Consider the following 22,833-nt stretch of genomic DNA (forward strand, 5'->3'; position numbering starts at 1 on the left):
TCCACCTCACCCCCCATTTATTCCACATCAGTCCCTCCCCTTTATTCCATATCATCCTCTCCCCTTTATTCCACCTCACTCCACCCCTCATTCCATGTCACCCCCTTCCGTTTATCCCATGTCATTCCCTCTCTATTCCATGTCTCCCCCTCCCACTTATTCTACTCTATTCCCTCCCCTTTACCCCAAATCACCCTATTCCCTTTTTCCCACTTCACTCCCTCCTCTTTATTACACATCACTCCACCCCCTCATTTATGTCACCCCCTTCCCTTTATCCCATGTCATCTTCTTCTCTTTATTCTACATCACCCTTTCCTCTTTATTTCTGTTCACCTCTCCTTTACCCCTTCAGCTCTCTACTCAGAGCTTCCTAACTCACCCCTCAAATTAAAAGAAAAAAAAAACACAGTAAGCCATGAATATGCTGCTGTCACAATACAGATGTTTATTAATGATTAAATGCCAGAGAGGTTTTAACAATCACAAATCTTTGAGCTCAGCAGTTGTTACCCATTATATGATCAATTTCTATCCCTCAATACAATACATTCTTCATTCTATGGACCTTAGCAGTTGTTACCCATAATATCAGCTGTAATTTTGGATGTCATACATAACCCATATCTGTGTGTTACCAGAGCATGTCCCACAATTTTGTATTGTCCTGTATAAAGGAATTACAGAGACGATAGTTAAGAACATTTATAATCAGGTGACTTTAGCTACTTGGAACTATGTGTCCTTACCTAACTAGCTATTTTGCTGACAACAGGGTGTGAACATCAATTGTCTTTAACGCAGATCCAGGTAATAAAATCTAATTTTTCCTCTAACTTTGGATGCCAGAAACACTAATTAGATCTACACTTGAGGTTTCTCTGTTAGGGTGACCTGAGCAAAACTGCACAGAATTTTGGGAGAGGCCATTTGGCAAGCCATTGGTCTGAATAATTTGGAGGGGGAAATCCTAAGGCAGTGGAATTGCTGCAGGGACATGGCTATGCATTGGTGTGACATGATTTCGCATGAATTTTTTGTCAGTTGTCAGTAGGCTGACCTAATGTTCTAGCATGCCTCTTGAGGGCCTTTCCAACTGAGCTCTTGGGAGGAGGGTAGGAAAGTCAGGGAAATCATGCAATCCCATTTGGGGAAGGGAAAGCACCTCAAGATTTGTGAGGTTTCCTGGGAAAGGTGTTTACCGCAAATGTCACATCAATTAAAGGGAAGTCTGCAGAGAGAGAGAGAAAGCCAAGATCAGGGGTAAAAGAGAAAGGCAAGGTAGTACCGGGGAGCTTGGGCATGATACAGAAACAGCTCTGCTTTTACCAGCTGAAGAGACCAAGCATCCCCAGTGAAGGGTCTGGCAGTGTGTTTGGAATTCTCATCCTGACCCGAGCATCAGGTGGAACTCCCTCTTACCTTCAGATCTTCACCTTCAACTCTCTCCTTAATGTTTCCTGTGACATCCCAGATCTACCCCCCCTCTTTTCCCCTGTCTGGCACCTTATAGAAGGAAAATCATCTAAGGAAAGAAGTAGCTGACGCCAGTTTTGGCCTCCTTCTCCCGGGGCACACGGAGCAATGGGCGGTCTTGCTCCAGAATGGGGGGGTTACCCGCTCCTTCCTCATCATCATGGGAACGGGCAGTGCTGGGAGGCACAGCTGCCTCCTCAGAGGAACCTGGAAAATAGTAACAATGTTAACTCCTTATGTTTCTAGACCTTGTACTTTGCACATCACCCAAGGCACTAAGACCTAATTTTGAGTTTCAAATACAGTATGAGGCAAGAAGGTAGGACAGGAATGATTATCCGCATTTGACATGTAAGAATACTACAACCTGACAGCAGAACACAGATCTCTGAATCTAGGACCACTGTGGGAACTGGCAAAAGAGCTGAGTTAGGAAAGAGAAAGAGTAAGACAGATACCCTGTGCTCAGAGGGAATGTATAATACTACCAAGGAGACGGGTAAGAGGGCGACCTCCTAATAACCTCCACCACCCTGCAAGTAACCTGACTAATTTTACCAAGCAAATGAGTAACAAAACTAGAGCTGAAAGCTTACAGCACTGCATGGAAGAGAGAAAGCAGGTGTTGCTCTTCAACAGCTCTGGGGAGGACTTGTAGTCCATGACTTGGCTAGGCTGAGACTTGTTTTTAAGGAGAGTGGTATCTACAGGGAATGCAACATCTGCATCTTTATGAAACTGAATTGCCTTTGGATTCTGAACCTCTTTAGAGTCTAAATCTTTAGGCATTGGGACTTCTTCCACATTCATGACTTCTTCAAGGTTGACAGCCAGGTCTTGTGGAGGGTCTGGAATTGTACTGAAAATGGAGACATCTTCAGTTTCTGGAGCCATAGTGGTAACTTCTTCTTCAAATGCATTGACTTGGTCTTTCTGATAATCTTGAACTTTGTTGCAAATTTGGGCATCCTTAGGTTTTGGAGCCACATGGAGAACTGAATCTTCTTCAAGACTGGGGCTTTCTTCAGAGTCTTGGTTTCCACCAACATCAGAGGCTTCTTCACATCCCGGAATTTCTTCAATATCTGAGGCTTCTTCGTTGTTTGGGACTCCACTCACATCTGAGGATTCTTCATGGTCTTGCATTTCGTCAAAATCAGAGACATCTTCAGGGCCTGTGACTACTTGGAGAGCTGGGACCTCTTCAGGGCCTGCAATTTCATTGGTCTCTGGGGCTTCTTCAAGGTCTGGAATTTCTTTGGTGTCTGAGGCTTCCTCGTCATTTGGGATTCCATCAAAACCTGAGACCTCTCCAAGATTGGGATCTTCTTCAGAGTCTGTGAGTCCATTAACCTCTGGAGATTCTTCATGATTTGTGATTTCACATCCACCAGGGGCTTCTTCAGGGCTTGGGACCACATGAAGAGCTGAGACTTCTTCAGAATCAAGGTCTTCTTCAGAGTCTGAAATCCCATTTACCTCTGGGGCTTCATAGTCTGGGATTTCTTCAGCATTTGAGGCTTCATCATTTGGAACTTCATCAACAGCTGGGACCTCTTCAAGACTGGGATCTTCTTCAGAATCTTGGATTTCGTCATTATCTGAAGCATCTGCATGGTCTGGGATTCCATTGTTTGGGATTACATCAAGATAGGGAACTTCTGCAAGGTTAAGATTTTGGTGGTCTTCAAAATCTGGTCCTTCTTCTAGGTTATGGTTTGGGTTTTCTCCAGGGTTCAGGATTTCTTGCACACCTGGGGCTCCTTCAAGGTCTGGGACCATCTCAAAATATGGCATTTCTTCAAAGTCTGGGATCTCAATGAGTTCTGGAATTTCATAATCTGGTTCTAGAATATCTCCAAGGGAAGGATGATCATCAAAATTTAAAGTGTCATCATTATCATCATCATCGTCTTCCTCACCAAGCTCTGGTATTCCTTCAAGATGTGGGCCCTGAATCTCAAAGTTATTTGGGATTTCTAGACCTTGAGCTTCCCCCAAAGACTACTCCTTGATTAAGATATTCAAATACTAGCTCTTCATCTTCCTCAGAGGACTCATCTTCCTCAAGGGGCTCACCTTCAGCAACGACCTAGCCTTCAAAAAGGGCCTGACCTTCAGCAAGGGACTGACCTTTGGCAAGGGTCTGACCTCCAGCAGGGAACTGACCTTCATCAAAAGGCTTGCTTTGAGCAAGGACAGCAGCCCGGGCTTCAGCAGAGGTTTCCACTGGATCAGAAAGTAGTGCATCCTCTTCCATCTTTATGCGTGCACTCCTGAATGGGAAGGATTTTGAAAAAGTCAATTTGTGTACTTGCATTACTTAATATAAGGATGGTCGGGAGTTGGAAAACCCCATAGTAGAAGGTGCTTCAGGCTAAGCATAAACAAACCCAAAAAACACTCACTGGATCTTCCTCAAGTTCCTGCGTCTGATAAAATCAAGCGCTTCCGGGCTGGACTTCCACACACGCTTAGCAACCTGCCTCTGAATATGGGGAGGCACCTGAGGGTAGAATTAGCAACATTAGCCATCATTACACAGCACCTTTTCATTTATACTCATCTCTTTCAGGTACCCGGTACTAAAGGTACCAAGGCCAGCTAATGTGGGAGGAATTTCTAGACTGGATGATTTTGTGGCTGCCTGTTTTGGCTACCCTTAAAGATGCAGGTACAACTGTGCCTTGCCTTGTGAACAGGAGAGGGATGTGTAAAACAAGTGCATCCAAAACTTTCACCTACCTGGAAGAGGACATCCCAGTTATCAATCATGGCACGGACCACATTGACAGAAGCAACATAGTGATCAATCCCCAGCTTTGTTTTCCTGGACTCTCTCTTGCCAAACTTTCCCTTTTTCAGGAGAGCAGATCCAAACACCAAGGCCAAGTTGGTGGAAGTCATACGGTTGCCTGGGACCTAGGTAAAGGAAAGCAGAAAGTGATTGACACTGAGGTAGTACTGGGAGTTGTACAAATGAATATGTCTCTTTTTATTCTTGTTTCTCTCTCTCCTCTCCATCCACCCTCTTGCTGATATACTCCCACATATGTCCCATACTACAGTTTTCACTACTCTTTCCCAGATCTTTTTACCAACTGTCCATCAATGCCAATTGAGTCCTCGCAGTTCTCCGTGATTTTATGCAGGGCCGTCAGCAGACGCTCCAGGGTATCACTGTGGCAGGGTGGCATCAGGTAGACCAGCAACTGCAGGGCAGAAAGCTGATCCTGGGGCTTTAAAGCTAGAGGAAGGAAAACAGGGACTGTCTCAGGGGGATGGTCCTGGCCACAGACTGATACCAAGGGAGGTGAGATTCTGCTTGAAACTTGCTGGCAGTTATGGAGAAAGTACCCAGGCATCTTGCCTTTGCTCATTTCCAAAGCATTTGAGCTCAGGAACTCTGAAAGCAAGAAGTGCTCCCATAAAAACCAGATCTCCTCTACAGAACCTGGTTTTTTTTTTGTTTTTGTTTTTTTTTTTTTTTTGGCCTGAGAGGGCACACACATCTTCAAGAAGCTCTAGAGAAATATCCAAGCAACAGACTTATAATGGAACATTTTGAAATACAAAGAAAGTAACCCAAATAAGTTTTTTTATTAACATTTTATTTTTAATTGACAGATAGTAAGTGTATATATTCTGGAGAGGTTTTTTCATCTTCTTATGTTCATTCTGCCTTAGTTCTTCGAAGTCCTCCAGCCTGAGCTCTGTCCCTAGAACCCCTAGACCCCAATAATATTTCCTTTCCTTGCCCTAGTAGGGAGGTCAGAAGACTCACTTGCTGTCAGGAGGAATGACATGTACAGATCATCTGGCAGCAGAGAGTCCTTCATGTCACGGAAAAACTCCTTGAGGAGTGCAGCCACATCATGCACATTCTGATTGTCATCCAGCACTACATCCAGACCTTGATCAAATTCTTCACGGAGCTAGGAAAAGGAGAAGACATGGACTATCTGCCTGGCCCACCAGAGGCTCCATCTTGGTCATTCCTTCAACAGGTTCCAGGCTTCAGTGGAAGTAGCTGGTAATATGGTGGGCCTGGGGGCTGCAAAGAAGACCCTGCTCCTCCCCCCATCAGGTAGTCAGGTCTATGGGGGAACCCCACCTCCTCCTGCTCTTTCTTATTGGAGGAACAAACATGTAAACATAACCAATTTACCTGACGCACTCTCTGCACGGAGTATTCAAGGGTAAAAATCCCCACTGTGCTTAAGCCTGAAAGAAAAGACCAGGGGATGCTAAGCATCTCTGAATCCCTTTCCCATGGCATTTCCCTTCTTCCCCCCACTCCCGCCCCCGCATCCCGACCTCCACTGGGTGTCAGGGGAATGTTATCCAAGCCCTTCATCCTCGACCTCCTTTCTCCCCCCATTTCTAGAACATCCCTCCTTTCCCTTTGCCTCCTTCCTTGATTTACCCATTTGCAGCTCCCTTACCATGTTTTTCAATGAATTGGCAGCAAGCCTCAACAACCTGGGGGATTTGTTTCGCAATCGGATTGAGGCTCATCTTCCTTTTGGATCCCAGAAGTCGTTGGCCAATTGGAAAGGAAACTTTTGAAAGCTGCAGGGTCTGCAGCAGCAGGGCCCCGTCTTCCAGCTCAGCCAGGCTATCCACAGACACCGCACCCTGTGGAGAAATCCAGATTATCTTAAAATGGGCAATAAAGAGAGTCAATTAGGACCTTCCTGAGTACTGTATGTATGACATTCAGAACAAGATACATTCCCTTTGTGGCAAGCCAAGGACAGCACTTCAACATATTGTGTTCAGCTCCCCCCTGCCTCTGAGGGCACAGGCCTTGACCCTCCGGCCTCACATTCCTGCATACCTCAGGAGAGGCCCCTGCCTGAAACCTGGAGGGTTTAACTCACTCGACGCCCACGGCGAGTGAACTCCCGGGGCAAGGTGGGCTCATTCCGCCTGCGACTGAAAAAGCGCCGGATGCGGCCAAACACCCTTTGCACCACGTTTCCCCGACGACGGCCCGCAGCCTGACCGGTGGCTTCTTCAACCTGCATCGCGGCTGTTAGTTCAAGATGTTTGCGGCGGGCAAACTCGTTCACCAGGACCTCTTCCAGGCGAATGCCAAATGTCTTGAGTGATACAGCTGAGGAGCCACGGAGAGAAAGAATGAGAAACGTCAAAGCCTCGCAGCGCTTAAATCCGGAGGAACTGCAGGGGCTGTAGCACTCCTCCCAGCAACCACTCGCAGCCAACCCCACCTCTCCAGACCCGCAGCGCCCCTCCCTGGGGAGCTAGCCAAAAAGACCCCGCAGTGGTTTGGCGAAAGGACTCAGCTCCACTCAACCACCCCGACGAGGCTCGAGGTCCCTGCCTTAAATTTTCCCTGGGGGTGACTACCTTGAGGCAAAGAGGGAGATTTCTTCGGGTATATCTGTGTGGGGTGAGTCCACCAGAAAGGTCTGAGAGGACCGTGCCAAGCACCTACAGCTACTGCGCCATTTCCTGATATCACCCCCTGTGGGGTTTGGGAGCTGAAGAGAGTGTCTCCTGGGACGGTGGACGCCTCCCAGTCTCCAATAGCCAGGGCCACACTACACAGGAGGTTAGCACTCTATTTCTTTTCTAAAGAAAATAAAAGAGCCCCCTCACCCCTCTGTTGTCCTCTCAAAATCAGAAACCACTTATCCAAGGTGTTCGGACGGTCAGTAGGCAAAGCTACGGGAAGAGAAAAAGAAAAGATACACTTAAAAATAGGACTTGATAAGTGACTAAAATATCCCAACGCACTGACCTGCAGCAGAGGGAGGGGGTGGCAAAGAGGCGAGCTCTGTCCAGCGGGCGAAAAGTAATTAGCTTTCTGTGAGCCTCAGTTTCCCCACCTAACAAGGCCAAGCCTATCTCACTTGTATCAGACTCCAAGAATTTAACCAAACCAGACAATCTAATGCGCCACGTGCGCACCGCGCATCTTGCTACGCACCCGTAGTCCCTCAATACAACACTTAAAACATAAATTCCGGGGCTCTGAAGCCCCCAGATCACACAACAGGAGAAGGGAGGGAGGGGCTCTCCTGCAGCGCCACCGCGGGTGAGGGTCGCCAAGTTACCGCGGGCGCGCTCGCACCAGGTTGCCGTCGGCTCCCTGCGCTGCGGTAGGAGAAGCGGCGACACCTGGCTGTCCCCGCACTCCGAATCTGGCATCAGTGACTGCCAGCGGGGGCTCCTAGCCCTTTGCTTCACTCAATTCAAGCTGCGTTCGCCGTGTGCGCCTAGCGAAGCTGCCACCCCCAGCACTTTCCAATACCTCTGGGGCGCGCCTGGGTCCGCGCTACCCGCTTGGGCTCCGCTGCCAAATCCGCGCGCGTACCCCTGAGATTCCCTGGTGCGCTCGAACCTCGTCCTGCGCCGCGTCCTTCTCGCTCCCCGGCAGCCAGCTGAGGTGGGCAGCGCTGGCCGCGCACCTCCTGCCGCCGCCCCCGCGCCCGCACCGCCCTCCCGCTCACCGCCCGGCTAGGAGCGTCTCTCTCTCACACACTGTCTCGCTATCTCCCTCTACTCTCTGTCTCTCGATCGCGCTGTCTTTATCTCTCCCAGTTCTCTCCAGAGTGTCCCTCTGCGCTTCCGTCTCGCTCTGCCTTATTCTCGCACCGCACCTGGTGCGTCTGTCTCTTCACCGGCCCTCTGTCCACCTGTCTGTCCCTGATATCTGCCTTCTGTCTTACTGCCCCTCAACCCCCAGCCTTCGACCAAACTCAACTAATTTTTACCCCTTCCGCAATTCAACAAACAGCCTTCAACTCCGGCTTCTTCAGTTCCCCAGACGCCAGGAGAACTGACCAAGTCCGAGATCAGGCGTGAGCCCCTCCCTCCCTCCTAGACCCCTAATCCGCCCCGTCCTGCCCGGAGGGTCCACTCTCCCGAAGGCGAGGATGCCACACTCCGGGGTACAGCTTACCTCTGTTAGGTTTGAATTCGGAGAGGAAATTTCTGGCCACGAGTTCGTGGTAAGCAGTCTCTTGCAGCTTCAGACGCTCCAGCTCGGAGAGGCTGTGTATTGATACCATCTTCGTCCTGCGGTCGGGGTTGTGTCCTGGGGCTCCTCCCAAGACACTCACTAAAAAAATGAAGGCGGACAACAACAGCAAAGGGGGCATGATTCTGGGGCACAGTGCCCTTGCTGCCTTCAGAAAAGGAATGCAGCCACCCATTCTGGAATCGGATGATTATCAAGGCTGCATCATCCAATTGTCACTGGACCTGGTGGAGAGAACTATGGGGGTGGGGGTAGAGGGGGAGGGAAAACTGGGAGGCGGCTTCACCCTCAAGCAGAGCAGCCTCTGGTTGCTTTTGCTAAAAAAGAAAAAAAAATTCAACTTCAAAAAATCAGCCCTTAACAGATAGTCCAGGAAAAAGAAAACCTAATTAGAAAAAAAAAAAGTACGAAGAGAGAAAACACGAAGAAAAAATAAAAGAGAAAAACATTTTTTAACAAAAGCACTTTGAAACAAAAATTAAAAAGTATTTTCCATTAATTAATCAATTAGAATGTTTTTAGAGGTTTTTTTTTTTTTCTTTCCCTGATGGTACTCGATGCTGTCCAGGTTGGATAAAAAGGGGACTTTCATCTAGGTTAGGAGAGCTGCAAATTCATACAAGTCTTCCAGAAAACAAACTGAACACGAGGGTCTAGAGCCAAAAATCGTCCCCAGGCCCTTTGACCTAGTAACTCCCCTTCTAGGAATCTATCCTAATAAAATCTTCCTACAGAGAGGGAAAAGCATATCCACATAAACCATAATAGTAACAAAAAAGGGAAAAAAAAGTTAGCCCAGCAATGATATTAGTTACATAAATTTTGTAATGGCCACAGTATGGAAAAATTATGCAATCATTAAAGTGACATTTACAGAGTTTTTAAACAACAAATACAAAACACAGAATTGTATTAATTTTGATTGCAACTATGTGAAGAAAAGCATGCATAAAAATAAGACTGAAGGAAACGCACCCAAATGCTAACAGCATTTGCATTAACTGGTGAGATTTTGTTTGCCTGTTGCCTTTTCTCTATTTACCAAACTTTGTACAACTTGATTATATTACTTTTTCATAAAAAAATCATTTATACCAAAACCAACAAACATCATTTCCAGACCATTTCTAGTGAGACTCCTTAAACAGAATTGGTGATCAAAGTGGAGTCTGTCTTAGCGTAATGGTAAAACCTATTTTATATGTGCCTTCTCCATGGTGCCCACTATCTTACACTACTTCCAGACTACAAAGCATCCCCCACGGGGTATGCCCCTGCACCTCACACAGCATCCTTTCCCGCACATTCTCTATTATTCATTTGTTCATTCATTCCTTCATTAAAGAAAAAAAAAACACCTGTATTAATTGCCCACTTTGTGCCAGGCACCAAAGATTCAAAGGATGAACAAGGTAATACTATTTCTTTTTTTAAAGATTTAACAGTGCAGTGAAGGAGATACACAGGTTAGCAACAATTTACAAAACCTTGTGATGTTAGACCTCCAAGATATAAACAAAGTATTGTGAGAGCTGAAAGGAGAAAACATCTAAGTTTGCCTGGAGACAGAGGAGGGGAGCGTCCAGAGAGAACAGCTTGTGCAAAGGAAAAGAGATAGGAGAGAGATTGTCATATTCTTGAAGCTGTATAAAGGGACTGGAAGGAGATAAATCTGGATGGGCAGGGATGAGATCATGGATGGCCCTATAAGCCAGCTTAAAGAGTTGGACTTTTTCCTGAAGGCAATAGGGTTTTAGGCAGGGAGTGAAAGAGTCAGGGTTGCACCTTGGAAAAATCACAGAAAGCCATGAAAAAGCCTGTTTTGGGTAGACAGCTGGAAGTAGGTAGATGAGCTAAGAGGCAAGGGATATTGACACAAGTCAGTCTCACTAGGGCTGGAGTAGGGGACGAATCTCATGGATGGAACTGACAGGGCTTAGGGAACATCTTTAATTGCAATGGAAAGAAAACAATTTAGGATAGCTCCCAAGTTTATGGTTTGGGTAAATATGGCTGGTTCCTGATAGAGAAGATAATTCAGGAGATGGGGAACTAAACCTTTTGCCAAGAAAGGAAGTAGTTACATACTACTTTACTGAATGTATATTTCCCATGGAATCTACAATGACATTCTATATATGATTTGGGGGGTGGGGAGCTTAAATTTCAAAGATCACGCAATGCAGCTTTGAGAGAGAAAAGTTAAGTAAGGGTTTATCATGCAATAATCTAAATAGATGAGCGATCCTCTGTCCAAAAAACAAACAAGCAAACAAATAAACCATACCTTGAATTTTGTCTCCAAAACTCTTTTGCCCACTTTCCCTAATAGCCAGGATCACAGATGTCAGAAATAGGTGCATTAAGAGAAAAGATGAGGAGTTTTCCTATGGCTTTTGAACTAAGCCAAGAGGAAAACACCTAGCATAGTTATTAAAGCTTCAACTGCAAAGCTCCATCCCCTGGATCCAAAATGAACACCTAACCCCAACCACCAAACTGCAACTTGCAAAGTGACCATTTTAACCAAAGGCACATGCATTTAACCACAGTTCCAGACTAAGCCTCTAGCAATCCCCCATTCAAAATAGCAGGTCCAGAGCCTATTAATCTAGAGTCTCATTCTGAGACACACAGCCTAGCTGTGGCTTAATTTTTCTAACATTACTCCCCTCTTCCCTTTCCCCAATCCAGACGTCTTTTGTACCTGTCTTGGAGTTTCAGTTATTTCTTCTTATCAAAGCTTACCAGATCTGATCATCCAAAGAGCAGAGCTGATTCTTTCACCCAAAAATAAGATGAAAATCAGTCCCTTCTCTCCCCCAAATATAAGGTAAGAACAAACAGTAAAATCCCCAATCAACAACAGCCCCAAAAGGAGAGAGAGAGAAAAAAAGCCTTTGAGAGATGAGTCAGCCTAGATGCTTACAATTCCGAAGGAAATCAAAGGCCTTAGAATAAACCGTTTGTCATTGCCTCCCTGCTCCAGCACACAGGGCTAAACTTAAGAGCAGTTATATGCTACAATTCTACCAGAAAAATTGGCATAGCCTTACTTGCTTTCAACCTTCTCAAGTTGCCAGTAGCATACAATACAGAAGCAGATTTAGGAAGACCAATGTCCCCAGACAAGAAACAGATGGGTGGAGTGGGGAGGGGGAATGAGTAGGCAGGCTTTAGCACTATGAGAGAGGCACATAACAGGTTCTTGAGGTTTGAATACTCATCCTCAGGCCTGACATTTCAAGCTGAACACAAAAGGAGGCTCCCTACAGGAAAGAGGTACCAAGAGACCTCTCTTGCTCCAAAGTGTTTTCCCCTGACCCCTTCAGTATACCATGGCACTAGCAATACCTGTACTGGTGTTAGAGCCAAATAGAACTGAGTTCAAAGCCAAGCTCTAGATTTCTTAGCTGTGTGATCTTAAGAAAGTCAGTTGAATTCTCTGAGTCTCAGTGGTCTTCTCTATAAAATGGTGAAATGACACAGTATCCATTTCAGTGGTTGTCTGAGAGTTGAATTAATAATATTATGTGTGATATTTAGCATTGGTTTTTAATAAACATGTTAATATTGAACGTTCTTTGCATAGGGCCGGAGTTTACAAAAAAAAAAAAAATCATGTTTCAAAAGTAATTACATAAAATTAGAATTTGTATCAATCCATTGAACAACCTACTCTGTTCAATCTCCACTAAATTTGAATTATGTAAAGAGATCTTAGGAGATTTTGAGGAATAGATCTTTCTTCTTCATTCTCCAATTTCATCAGAGTCAAGTATTTAAAAAATCATCTTATAAAATTTAGAAAAACTAACTGCATAGGTTAATATTTCAAATGTTATTATTCAGATTAATAAAATGCCTGTATGTCTCAAAATTTGTTTCTCTTTCAAACCATCCAATTCTACATTGTTACTAGCAAAATACATACACACACACACACACACACACACACGATTTGATTTGGATCAGTAAAGGGGCAAGAATATTAGCAGATACCAAGAGAAAGAATTTGAACAAAGAGCAGACAGGCACAAATCAAGTTTCCATCAATACAAAAAGGGGAAACACACTTGAATGGCATCAAGCCTGTTTCTCACATCCTCCCAAAATGCATGGCACACAGATGGAGAAACAAATTAACATCAGAAAGGTTACCCACTTCAACATTGTGAGGACTGAAATGGTTTCAACTAGGTATAAATCTACAGCCTTCACAATTTGGACGACTAATTTACTCCATTGCCCCCATCAAATAGTTAGGAATGATGCAGTGCCTACTAGTAAACACCTATGAAAAAAAAAAAAAGCAGGGACTGCACTGATGTCATGGTTTAAATCCTTATAAATTAGGTACTTTATGGCATCACTAGAATTTTGTTCCAAGCCTCTGAGAGTGCCTCAAAGTTTAGGAAATTGATAGTGAATGGGGCTGGGTGCCCAGAAGGTACTGCATCTACATTACTCAAATGACTACAGGCAGCGGCAATGGATAAAGATATCCCCATTAATATATCACAACATGGGAAAGAGATATGGGTCTCTATATGAAAACATTTGGGCACCAATTTGGTCTGCTGACACATTAGCTTATTCATCCCGGAGCGTTAATGAGTTAGCCTTAAAGTTGTTATCCCATAACCTCCATTTCAGCAAAGGCTGCTGATGCAATGAGCAAAATGGCTCATTTTATAAAATGTGGTGATGATGCTCCAAGATAATTAAATCTGGGGACAGCGTTCATCAATACATTGAGTCAGCCCATCATGTTATAGCAGAAGGTCATAAACTAGAGGTAGTATTACTGTTAAAATATATGGAGAAAAGCCCTGGCTTCAAAAAAATAAGAAAATTTCAGGAACATTAGAATATTAGAATGTTTCAGAAATAGGATCTTAGCCATCACCTGGTCTCAAACCTCCATTATACAGGTCAGAAAACTGAGGCTCACAGAGAGACAGGGGTTTTCCCAAGACCAGACAGCAATTTAACAGCAGAGCTTGGACAAGAACCCAGTTCTCTTCAGTCTCAGGGCTCTTGCCATTGACGCACTCATATTTTCTTTCACTAGCTGCAAGATTCTGCATTGCTAAATAAAGAAATCAAAACAATACACACATAATCAAAGCCTGATTCCATAAGCCAAGGGAGGTCATATCTGACAGCAGGCAGCCACCACATATTACAGCATCTTTGTAAAATAAGTACAGTCATCATTCCATGGAATCCTGTTTTTAAATTTTATTGACGAAAGAAACAACTGAAGCTCAGGATGGTGAAAGACATTTTTTTTTTTGCTATAAACATCCCAAAGAATAGTGTAAACAAGGCAATGTGACATCAAGTACACCAAGATATAGATATTCTCACTATTATCTGCAATATGTATCAGGGTGCATAATAGTGTTGGCATCATAAGCTGTGTCATGCATATCATTTTTTCCCCTTTTGGTTGCTCCTTCTATTACATTGTGGTGGAAGAAGTCAAAAATAAAATGTTCTATCAATAGGAGGTAAAAGTTTTTAATGTCTAATTTGTCTTCTGCTTTTCATTTTCTTAAAAGCTTTCCATATGTCCATTATCTCCAGACCCTAGCAGACAATAGGTGTTCAGTAAGTGTTTGTCAGGTGAATCATAGAATTATAAGCTCTTGAGAGTCTTGTAATTAAAACAGCTATTTGTGATTCATGAATAAATGAATCATGCCACTTTATTCTTACAACAACCCCTGGGAAAGAGGTAGGTTGGATATTTCCTCCCCATTTTACAAAAGCAACAAACTAAGGCTTTGGAGAGGCTGTGACTTACCTAAAGTTGCACAAAAATGCCATGCAGGAATATGATTTGAGAACCAGCTGTCCCTTCCTATCCCCAGCTCAAGCCTTGCCCTTCCCACCAAACCATAGCAGTTCTTGGTATTCATCACCAACATCTGCTGCCTGGAACTTGGAAAGTCTAAACCAAGACTACCTTCTTTCCTAAGGATGTGGCTGGATTTTTGAGATATTTTTATACATTGCTCTGTGCCATTCCTTGGGAAACGAAGATAGAAAGAAAGATAGATACATGGATATGTATGTATGTGTGTGTGTGTGTTTATATGTATATGTGTGTGTGTGTGTGTGTGTGTATTTACAGGAATAGTATTTTTTATAAAAAAAAAAACAAAGACTATTATGAAAGGTAGAGGAGATAGTTGACAGAGGAGAAAGACACCAAAAGCCCTGTGTATTCATCTCACTACATTTCTTACCCCAGCCCACCCCCAATCTGACAGCATGGTATCCTGGCAAGGTCCTGAGATATAGACTGGAACTTAGCTTCAAATTCCAGCTTCGCTCCATGTAAATTTACACACTCACTAACTATTTGACAGAGAGCAAATTATCTTGCTTTTCTGAGCCTCAAATCCATGACCTTACAAAATAAGAATCATGGTACTTTTAAGTGTGGCTGTGAAGATAAAATAAAATATAGGGTAGAATGAAAGTGTTCTCCAAAGGGTACATTACTATGCCAAGCAAGCAAGCAAGCAAGGTGAGGAATTGCCCTCCAAAATACCTGAGAGCCAAACTTGAGGGGAAGACTTAGCAGAAGTGCTACTATCTGGAATGAGGCAAATAGTGTCCCCTGCTGAAGAATGCCTCTGTATCACCCTTTGAAGATGAAAATGGGTACTCACCCACTGTCAGCGGGAAGCACACTTCTAGATGGGATAAGATGAACTGTATCTTCACTGGGTCTTTCATGATCAGAGATGCAAAGCAGCTAACTGTGTGATATGTGGGAATTAGTCTAGTCTATGCAATGTAGATAAAAGCTAACTGGCCAACAAAAGGGATTTAGTCCTGAACTTTGGCTTCCTTGGCACAGTATGGAAGCCACCCAGGTTAGAGATAGTGGAGGGAAGGGGAGAGCCATCTGAAGTAGAAAGCCCCCATTCCTGCCCTGGGATCTTGCAGCCTAGTCAAAGGTCACATAAATGTCAAGTGTCTGAAGACTATCAGGAAAGGCCCATGGGTCTAAAATCATCCTTCTCTGCACTAATTTAAATATGTTTCCTTTCCTTTTTCTTTTAAGGAATATTAAGAATTGACTATTTCCCCAGGCCCACCAGCACTGGACAGATCCCTAGTCAGCTCTAAGTTTTTAGTTTGCACTCTGTAAATTCTGATTCATTCTTCTCATCTACCTTGCCTCTCAAAGCTTCCCTCTTTGAGACCCACTGCCTTTCAGACACACACACACACACACACACACACACACACTCCCACTCACAGACATCCATGTACATGAACATACAGCCTTACACTCTCTTACATATTCATTTTCCCTCTCTCTCTCTCTCTCTCACACACACACACTCACACACACAGAATTCCCTTCTCCAATGTACTCACTACAAGAGAGGGAAAAAGGGAAATGAGACTTAATTAAAAGGAGGGTCATCAATATTTGCCTCTCCAGACCACATCTGTGGCTTCTACAGAGTGGGCATAAGAAATAAAGGACTGATGGGGACACTCCCGGAAACCATCTGAACAGAGACCATGTCAAAGAAACCTTCAGAATAAGGAAGTTCTCAGAATCCGTGCTGAGAGCTTCTTCTCCTCCATCTTTGTTCCCCTACTCCCACCCCCTCTATTCTTCTTTGATTGTATCTTCCCCAACGAGCATCCAATTGTCTGTCAGTTTTCTTTTCAAAATCCTGTCTGAGTGGCTGTCATAGGGAACTGAGGCTGTGGGAGATGTTTTCCCCTGTTTTTCATGGCAGGAATGGTATTTTAAAACTACATTCAAATAAGTATATTTTTAAAAATATCAATATCTATCTGTCTATCTATCCATCCATCCATCCATCTATCCATCCCCATTCAAAACTGGACCACTTTCATGGCTATGACGCAATCAGAAAAATCCCTAGACCAGGAGTCAGGAGGCCTCCTCAGTTACCAAGCAGCTGAGTGGCCTTGGGCAAGTCAGAGAGCGTCTCCAAGCCCGAAACATAACTGGTATAATTTATTATCATTCTGTTTATCTAAGGGCACTGTAGAGACACAACTCTCACGTCTGCAAAGTCCTTGATTCTTCCATTGGACTTAGCTAACTCCGGGACACAGGGCCACACGGCTGCTATTCGCAGTTGAAGAGAGAGCCCCCCCGACCGCAAGCCCTCCCAAGGGCCTTGGGGCACCAGAGTGCAGGGGACTGAGCCTATCTCCACCCCCGACCCTCCGCCCGAGCACCCGTCCCGCTGCGTGCCCTCGGCTCTGAGCTAGGGACAGAAGACTGTGCACACTCTGTGCCGACTGTGCGCCCTCTGCCTCTCGGGGTTGCCCAGGGTCTCTGGCTGCCACTGCGCTGCAGAGTATGGCCTTTAGGCTAGGTTGGGGTGCGCTGCGTGGGTGCTGCCCCTGGGTAGCTCCAGGCAGCGCAGAACCTGTAAAGTTAAACAAAGCCCCGCGGCGCGCGGAAACCACTCTCTGCTGCCTGCCCCGCTGAGAATTAGAAAAATTAAATCTTTTCTTGCGCGCTCTTCCGTTTAAGACATTGAACGCAAAAGCCTGGGCAACTTGTTCCACACTCTCAGGTCTCCTCTCCCTCCCTCACGTCGGGCCTTCCACGTGGAAGTGCCCTCACCTCCCTCTCTCATCCCGCAGTGGGCTGCGCTCAGGCCACTGGTGCCCTACCCCTGCACTACCTCTTGGCGAGCCTCTTGGTCCGGCCAGGGAAAGGTTGCGTGACCTGCTCGACAGTCCGGCGGGCGACCGCGGCTAGTGCTGAGAGGAGCTGCAGGCACTGCTAGCGCTTGGCTCTGCCGCTCAGATTCCCCCACTCTCTGGAAAGCCTGCCGCGGTGGGGAGGGGGCTGATTCATAGCAATTTTCTACCCAGCAGCCAGCTCAGTGCCTTACGCATACCTGTTTGCTGAATTCCCTGGGCCACTCCCACTGGTTCTCAATGTACCCCACAATCTTCTCTCCCCTATTCAAAGCAGAGCTTTCCTTCAAGATTCAGCCAAAGGGTCCCTTCCTTCTGAGTGCTCTGAATCTCCCCTCCCCTGGCCATACCACACAACCTCACGGTACAAGTGAAGGAAGAGCAGAAATGGAGGTTCAGATGGTTAAGAAACTTACCCAAGGACACAGCTAATTAGTGGCAGAGCCAAGATGAAGGTCCTGTACTCCTGGATCCCAGCTCAGCACACAATTTGCCACAGCACTTTGCTTCCCTTCTGCCTTGACTGGTGTGGCATTTGAGGGCAGGGGACATTCTTTGTTGGCCCTTTGCACATAAGGACTGCACATGGAATAGTCCTTTCCCCTCCTTGCCTCACTCTTTCTGCTCTTTGTTTCCCCTTCTTGTCTAGGGCCTCTGGTCTTCCTGTCTAGGGCCTCTGGTCTTCCAAACTCAGAGATAAAAAGGTCATTTTGTTCAAAGTTCAATGATCAGCAAGAACAAAACAGAAGCTGACTTCACAAAGTCCTCCATCAACCTGGATGGCAATGGTCTCCCCCCCCACCCCCTCTACTATATTCTTAATTTTTCATGTACTGTCTTTTTTGCATATCTAGGCACTTGGAGAAGTCAGAAGGCCATCCACACCTGCCCAAACCATCTTACCTTTTAATACCTCTTCCAAAAATACTCTCTTCTAAACTGCAGCCCACCAATCATATATACAAGTCAACGTTCAACCAAGCAAAAATATAACTTACAAGAGCTAACTATTCTTATCTGATGCAACAAGGGCAATATGGGGTTAGAAACAAAAGATCTTCAGTGGGAGAATTTCAAGTACACAGTTACACCCCCCCCCCCCAGTTGAATTCTCTCCTGTCTTGGGCCAAGTAAATGCACAAGGGACAGTGTTGTCAACAAACAGGGACAGAAGTGGAGAAGAAAGAGAGAGTCAAGAATATAAGAGACTATGGGTGAGCCCAGCAAGAGGGAAAAATGAGGAAGTAGAGCCTTGGCAAAGGAGAGAAGGAAGAAAAAGGAAGGGAAAGGATAGAGTACAGCTGCTGGCTCCAAGTATAGCTGCTGTGGAAGCCCAGGCAGACATGGACTTACTCTCCAAAAGCTCAGAGATATGGCTCTTAGGTGCCTGGATTGGAAATGAGATCCAGAAGCCATGTCAAGTTTCACTTATCCTCTAGTAAAGAGAGAGAGTGTCTGGCTCTAAGCAGCACTGGTGGCACTCTTTTCAATTTAAGTGCCACCTCATCATCATTGCTACCACGATGAGGCCCTTGCCCTCCCCTGCTCCCCCAGAATTAAATAAATCTTACCCAACACAGGAGTACAATTTGAATACTCAGGACAATTTGCCCTTTCACTGAAGGAGAGGAGAGGAGAGGATCTCTCCCTCTCCTCCTGCTGTAAGTGGACTGGGTGCTGCCCCTTTATACATTCTAGAACACCAGATCAGTAGAGGTGGAGAAAGGGAGGGAGCAGCAATTTGAGGCTGGTCCAATTTGTCCCTGGCATCCCCTCTTTCTCTCTCTGTCTCTCTCTCTCTCCCTCTGTCTCTCTCTCTCCCTCCATCTCTCTCTCTCTTCTCTCTCTGCAGCCCCTCCCTCTGGCCCTGGAAGCTCTGCTCCCCTTCCTCACTGCAGCATCCTGCAACCAGCACCCTCCACTGTGATAAAACACAAAACATTGGAGTACATCTTTCTGGTGATGTTTGCTTTTCAATGTGAGATTTTAGACCTATATGCCAGGGAAAATCTTGAATTGAGGTGGGAGAGGGTGTCGCCGGAGAGGAAAAGAAAACCCACCCAGGTAGCTGGCAACATGGGTTGGTATTGGGGGCAGCTGGGAGACATGATTTGAACCCGAGTACATAGGGATCCAATTTAAGCAGAGAACTGGCATACTAGAAGAGGCTTGGATTACAGGGATTGTCTGGTAACATGCATACACAAAGACCGCATGATATAGAGAGAAGGTAGATAACTAAATATCACTCAGCCTCAATTTTCTCAACTGCGAAATAGAGAAATTAGTGCTCCAATACTACCGTGGAGAAGAATGTGTGAAATGACATAGGTAAAGTACCTAGCACTTACCTTGCCACTGAAGCCCAGAGAGGGGAAAATAACTTGCCCAAGGTCACATAGTAAGTAGCAGAGTCAGTATTGGAACCCAAGTCTCCCAAACATTCCGCTCTCCAGGAGGGTGCCAATGCTATCCTTGGGGACTTGGTTGTGGAACTGGGGAGGTAGGTTAGGAGCTGACTTTATACATATGAATACAGATGTTCTATCACTCAGTCCTAGCCTCAAGGGCTCAGGCTCCTGCCTCATTCCCCCTTCTCATCATCACTCAGGTAATCTCCTCATGCCATCTTGGACTGATTCATTGCCACTTTAGCGCCATCTCTACCACCTAACTGAGGTGGTGACTCATCCTCTAGCTGGCCAGGGCCTCTGCCCTCCAGGAAAGAGGCTTTCTTCTTAATTGCCTGCAGAAGCCTCAGCCGCAGTGAAGCAATGCTCTTCCAGGCAGGCTTAGAGGTGGAGGGCTTTGAGGAGGAATGGAATAACTCTTTATCCAAAGCCACTGCCCTCCATGCCTGCAGTGCCTAGGGTCCTCTCTTTAGGTTCCTTGTGATAACTCCTCATATACCCTCGAGTCTCAATGTTTCCTAGGGATTTCAACCAGGACATCGCTTGCTGCCTGTATAGAGCTTGCACTGTGTATCTGGCACCGTGCTAGATGCTGGCGGGACATAAGTTAACAGGAGACATTCCTGGCACCCAAGGAGTGCTCACAAGAAGTTTAAAAATATTAATGTGGCATCTTGGTAAGAAGGAAAAGAATACAAGTGGAGGTGAGTTAGGAAGTCCTTGTAAGGAGGGGAGGTGATGGGCAGAAGAACCTCACCACAACTCCAAGGACTGGAGGTGTGACCTGGATTCTCTTGTGGCCAGTGAATGGCATCACCAAATCATTGGTGCAGGCATTTCCCTTAAACACAGCATATTGCAAGTTAACTGAACTCCTTCCCATCCTCTGTGTTTCTGGCCTGGCTTGGGGGCATCAGCTGGTGGCCATGTCCCCCCTCCCAGACTCTAATCCCCTTTCTTTTAAACTCCCATATCTTTATATTTTTGAAGAGGGTGGGAGAAAGAGGGAGGGAATTGACATCCTCTGTATATTAACTGGAAGAAGTATGGAGAAAGAGGGAGGGAATTGACATCCTCTGTATATTAACTGGAAGAAGTATTTCACATACGTCACTTACTCTAAGCCTCACAACTACTCCGCGACCTAAGCCAGCGACTTGCCACGTTAGTCAGCTAAGAAGTGGCAGAGCTGGGATTCGAACCTATAAAGAACTCTGAAGCCTGGGTATTTCTGCATGACACTTTACATAATGCGCCACGGAGTAGTGGGAGGGAGAGGTCCATCTCCCTTTCCCTTGCTGTCCATCTCCACAGAAAAGAAGCAAGGGGAGGACAGGAGCCAGAACGTCATCTGGCCACGGAGCATTCCGGAGTGACTCCCGCCGCCACCACTCACATAGTCCACTTATGGAGGGAGGGCGCCTCAGAGATTCTCAAGGGGGCTGTGCCGCCAGAACCAGAAGTGCAAAGCACCTTTAGCGATTCTATCGCCCCCTGCCGCCGGTGGCGCCCAGTCCGAAGCTGCTGTTCTCAGGAGGGCTAATGGGCTAAGAAAAGAGCTCACCGACTGACTGCCTGCCCAACAGCTGTCACCAGCCAGTGCTAGGCTGCAGACAGCCTTGCCAAATGTGGTGACATAGGCGGGAGGGGGGAACATTTAGAGCGCCCTACTATGTGTCCAGCGCGGGGTCAGGGATTTCTAATAGCCATTGCCCTTTACGTAGAAAATGTGATGCTTTGAGAAAGAGTGAGCTCTCCATTAAGAAAAGTCTTCAAGCTAGATTAGAACAGGTTTCGCAAAAAGCTTGTCTGCCAGTCTTAACTCCTTACTTCTTGAAACCAATAAAGCTCTTCACCCTTAACAGTGGCCAGTTCTCTCCAGTGGGACGTGGGGTGGGGGTGCGGGTGTGGGCGGGGGAGAGAAGCACGTGTCCTGGCTGAGGGTGGGGGTACGGAGGGGGACAGAGGTCAAGGCAGTGAAAAGGCCAGGGGGAGGGTGCCGGGAGGAGGAGCCTCCGGCGGGGTCGACGGTGCGCTGAGTCAGGGTCCCCGCTGAGCCCTCGCGCCCGCTCGCTGATTCCCCAGACCTTCTCGTTTTCCTGGGTTCTGCCTGGATTTTCCTTGGACCGAACTCACTCACTCCCTTTGCTTGGGAATGGGGAACATGGGGGCAACACCCCAGGTCAAAAGGAAAAGAGCTTCTGTGCCCGCCCCGCCTCGCTCGCTCATCCCCCCTCCTTTTTTCCCCTCCTCTCCTCCTCGCCCCCTTCTCTTCCGCCCAAAGGGAAGGCGGGGGCGGGCTGTGTGTGTATGTATGTATGCATGTAAGCGTGTGTGCGCGCGCGCGGGTGCGGTAGATCTGTGTGTGCGTTCGGTGTGTGGCCGGGTGTGGGGGGGTGTGTGAGCAGAGCACGTTTTAGCTGGAGTGCTTGGTGTGGTGTGTATTTGGTTTGCGCTTTGACATGCAGCATGTGTTTGTGTGTGCACGCTTATAGGTTGTATGTTTTTGCCTGATTATAGTGGGATTATGTGGGTGCGGTTTGAAGGTGGGTGTGTGCTGCTCCTGCCGGGGTTTGTGGTCGTGCTGTGGTGAGTGCATATGTGTGTGCAGTGTGTGGATGTGTGTGTGCCCGTTGAAGCTTGTGTGCATGTGTGTGGTGTGTGTTTATGCTTAGATGCAGTGTGTCAATGTGGGTTTACAGGTGGTGTTTGTTGAAGTGTGTAGTGTGTGAATGTGCTCGTGTGCAAGATTTCTCTGTAAGTCAATCTACTTGAGGTGTGTGTTCAAAGGTTTATGCATGTGAGGGTGCGGTGTGTGTCTTTTGGTGTGATGTTCTCATGTGTGTGGTGTGGACGCATGTGGTCAGCTTAAGTGCTTGGATGAACGGGTTGTGTGTGTCTTGAAGGCGGATTGCCGCATAAGTGTATGGGTGCGGTGTGTGAGAGTACAGGGTTGTCTAAAAGAACCCAAGTGACCGTGTGTGTGGTTGGGGGCGGGGACGAGTGGGACGTTGGGCTGGGACTGAGAGGAGAAAGGAAGTAGGGGCCGCGACCCCCGCAGAGGTGCCCGCTGGTCTGATCTTCACCGTGGGGGTTCGCCTGCCCGCCCACCTCTGTGGCCAGCTGGGGCAGGGTGTGAATTTACCTGACTGAAAGAAGAGGAGGGCGCCGCACGTGATTGGCCAGGTAGGGCGCCTAGGGCGCGATACAGGG

General features: G+C 46.5%; 1 protein-coding gene and 1 long non-coding RNA gene across 4 annotated transcripts in view; one reads left to right on the plus strand and one right to left on the minus strand.

Annotated features, from left to right (window-relative positions):
• Positions 1 to 423: 423 nt before the first annotated feature.
• Positions 424 to 22,833, minus strand: part of ARHGAP36 (Rho GTPase activating protein 36) — a 31,477-nt gene continuing 9,067 nt past the window's right edge. Inside the window, exons 2-12 of one of the 3 annotated variants that reach the window (XM_003918275.3) lie at positions 8,408 to 8,566; positions 7,102 to 7,167; positions 6,360 to 6,595; positions 5,922 to 6,114; positions 5,645 to 5,700; positions 5,261 to 5,411; positions 4,575 to 4,723; positions 4,222 to 4,398; positions 3,885 to 3,982; positions 3,646 to 3,752; positions 424 to 1,683 (exon numbers count right to left, since the gene is read on the minus strand). In XM_003918275.3, the coding sequence (XP_003918324.1) occupies positions 1,526 to 1,683; positions 3,646 to 3,752; positions 3,885 to 3,982; positions 4,222 to 4,398; positions 4,575 to 4,723; positions 5,261 to 5,411; positions 5,645 to 5,700; positions 5,922 to 6,114; positions 6,360 to 6,595; positions 7,102 to 7,167; positions 8,408 to 8,566 (1,550 nt within the window). In that variant the 3' untranslated portion in view covers positions 424 to 1,525. Of the gene's footprint in view, positions 1,684 to 3,645; positions 3,753 to 3,884; positions 3,983 to 4,221; positions 4,399 to 4,574; positions 4,724 to 5,260; positions 5,412 to 5,644; positions 5,701 to 5,921; positions 6,115 to 6,359; positions 6,596 to 7,101; positions 7,168 to 7,756; positions 7,847 to 8,407; positions 8,803 to 22,833 lie in introns of those variants that run through there. The other 2 variants (XM_009198246.1, XM_009198248.3) reach the window with 2 other exon arrangements.
• Positions 21,925 to 22,833, plus strand: part of LOC108583893 — an 82,357-nt gene continuing 81,448 nt past the window's right edge. The window contains exon 1 of the long non-coding RNA XR_002519486.2: positions 21,925 to 22,806. This is a non-coding gene — a long non-coding RNA (uncharacterized LOC108583893). The remainder of the gene's footprint in view (positions 22,807 to 22,833) is intronic.

Source organism: Papio anubis, chromosome X (genome assembly GCF_008728515.1).
Source record: "Papio anubis isolate 15944 chromosome X, Panubis1.0, whole genome shotgun sequence".
NCBI lineage: Eukaryota > Metazoa > Chordata > Mammalia > Primates > Cercopithecidae > Papio > Papio anubis.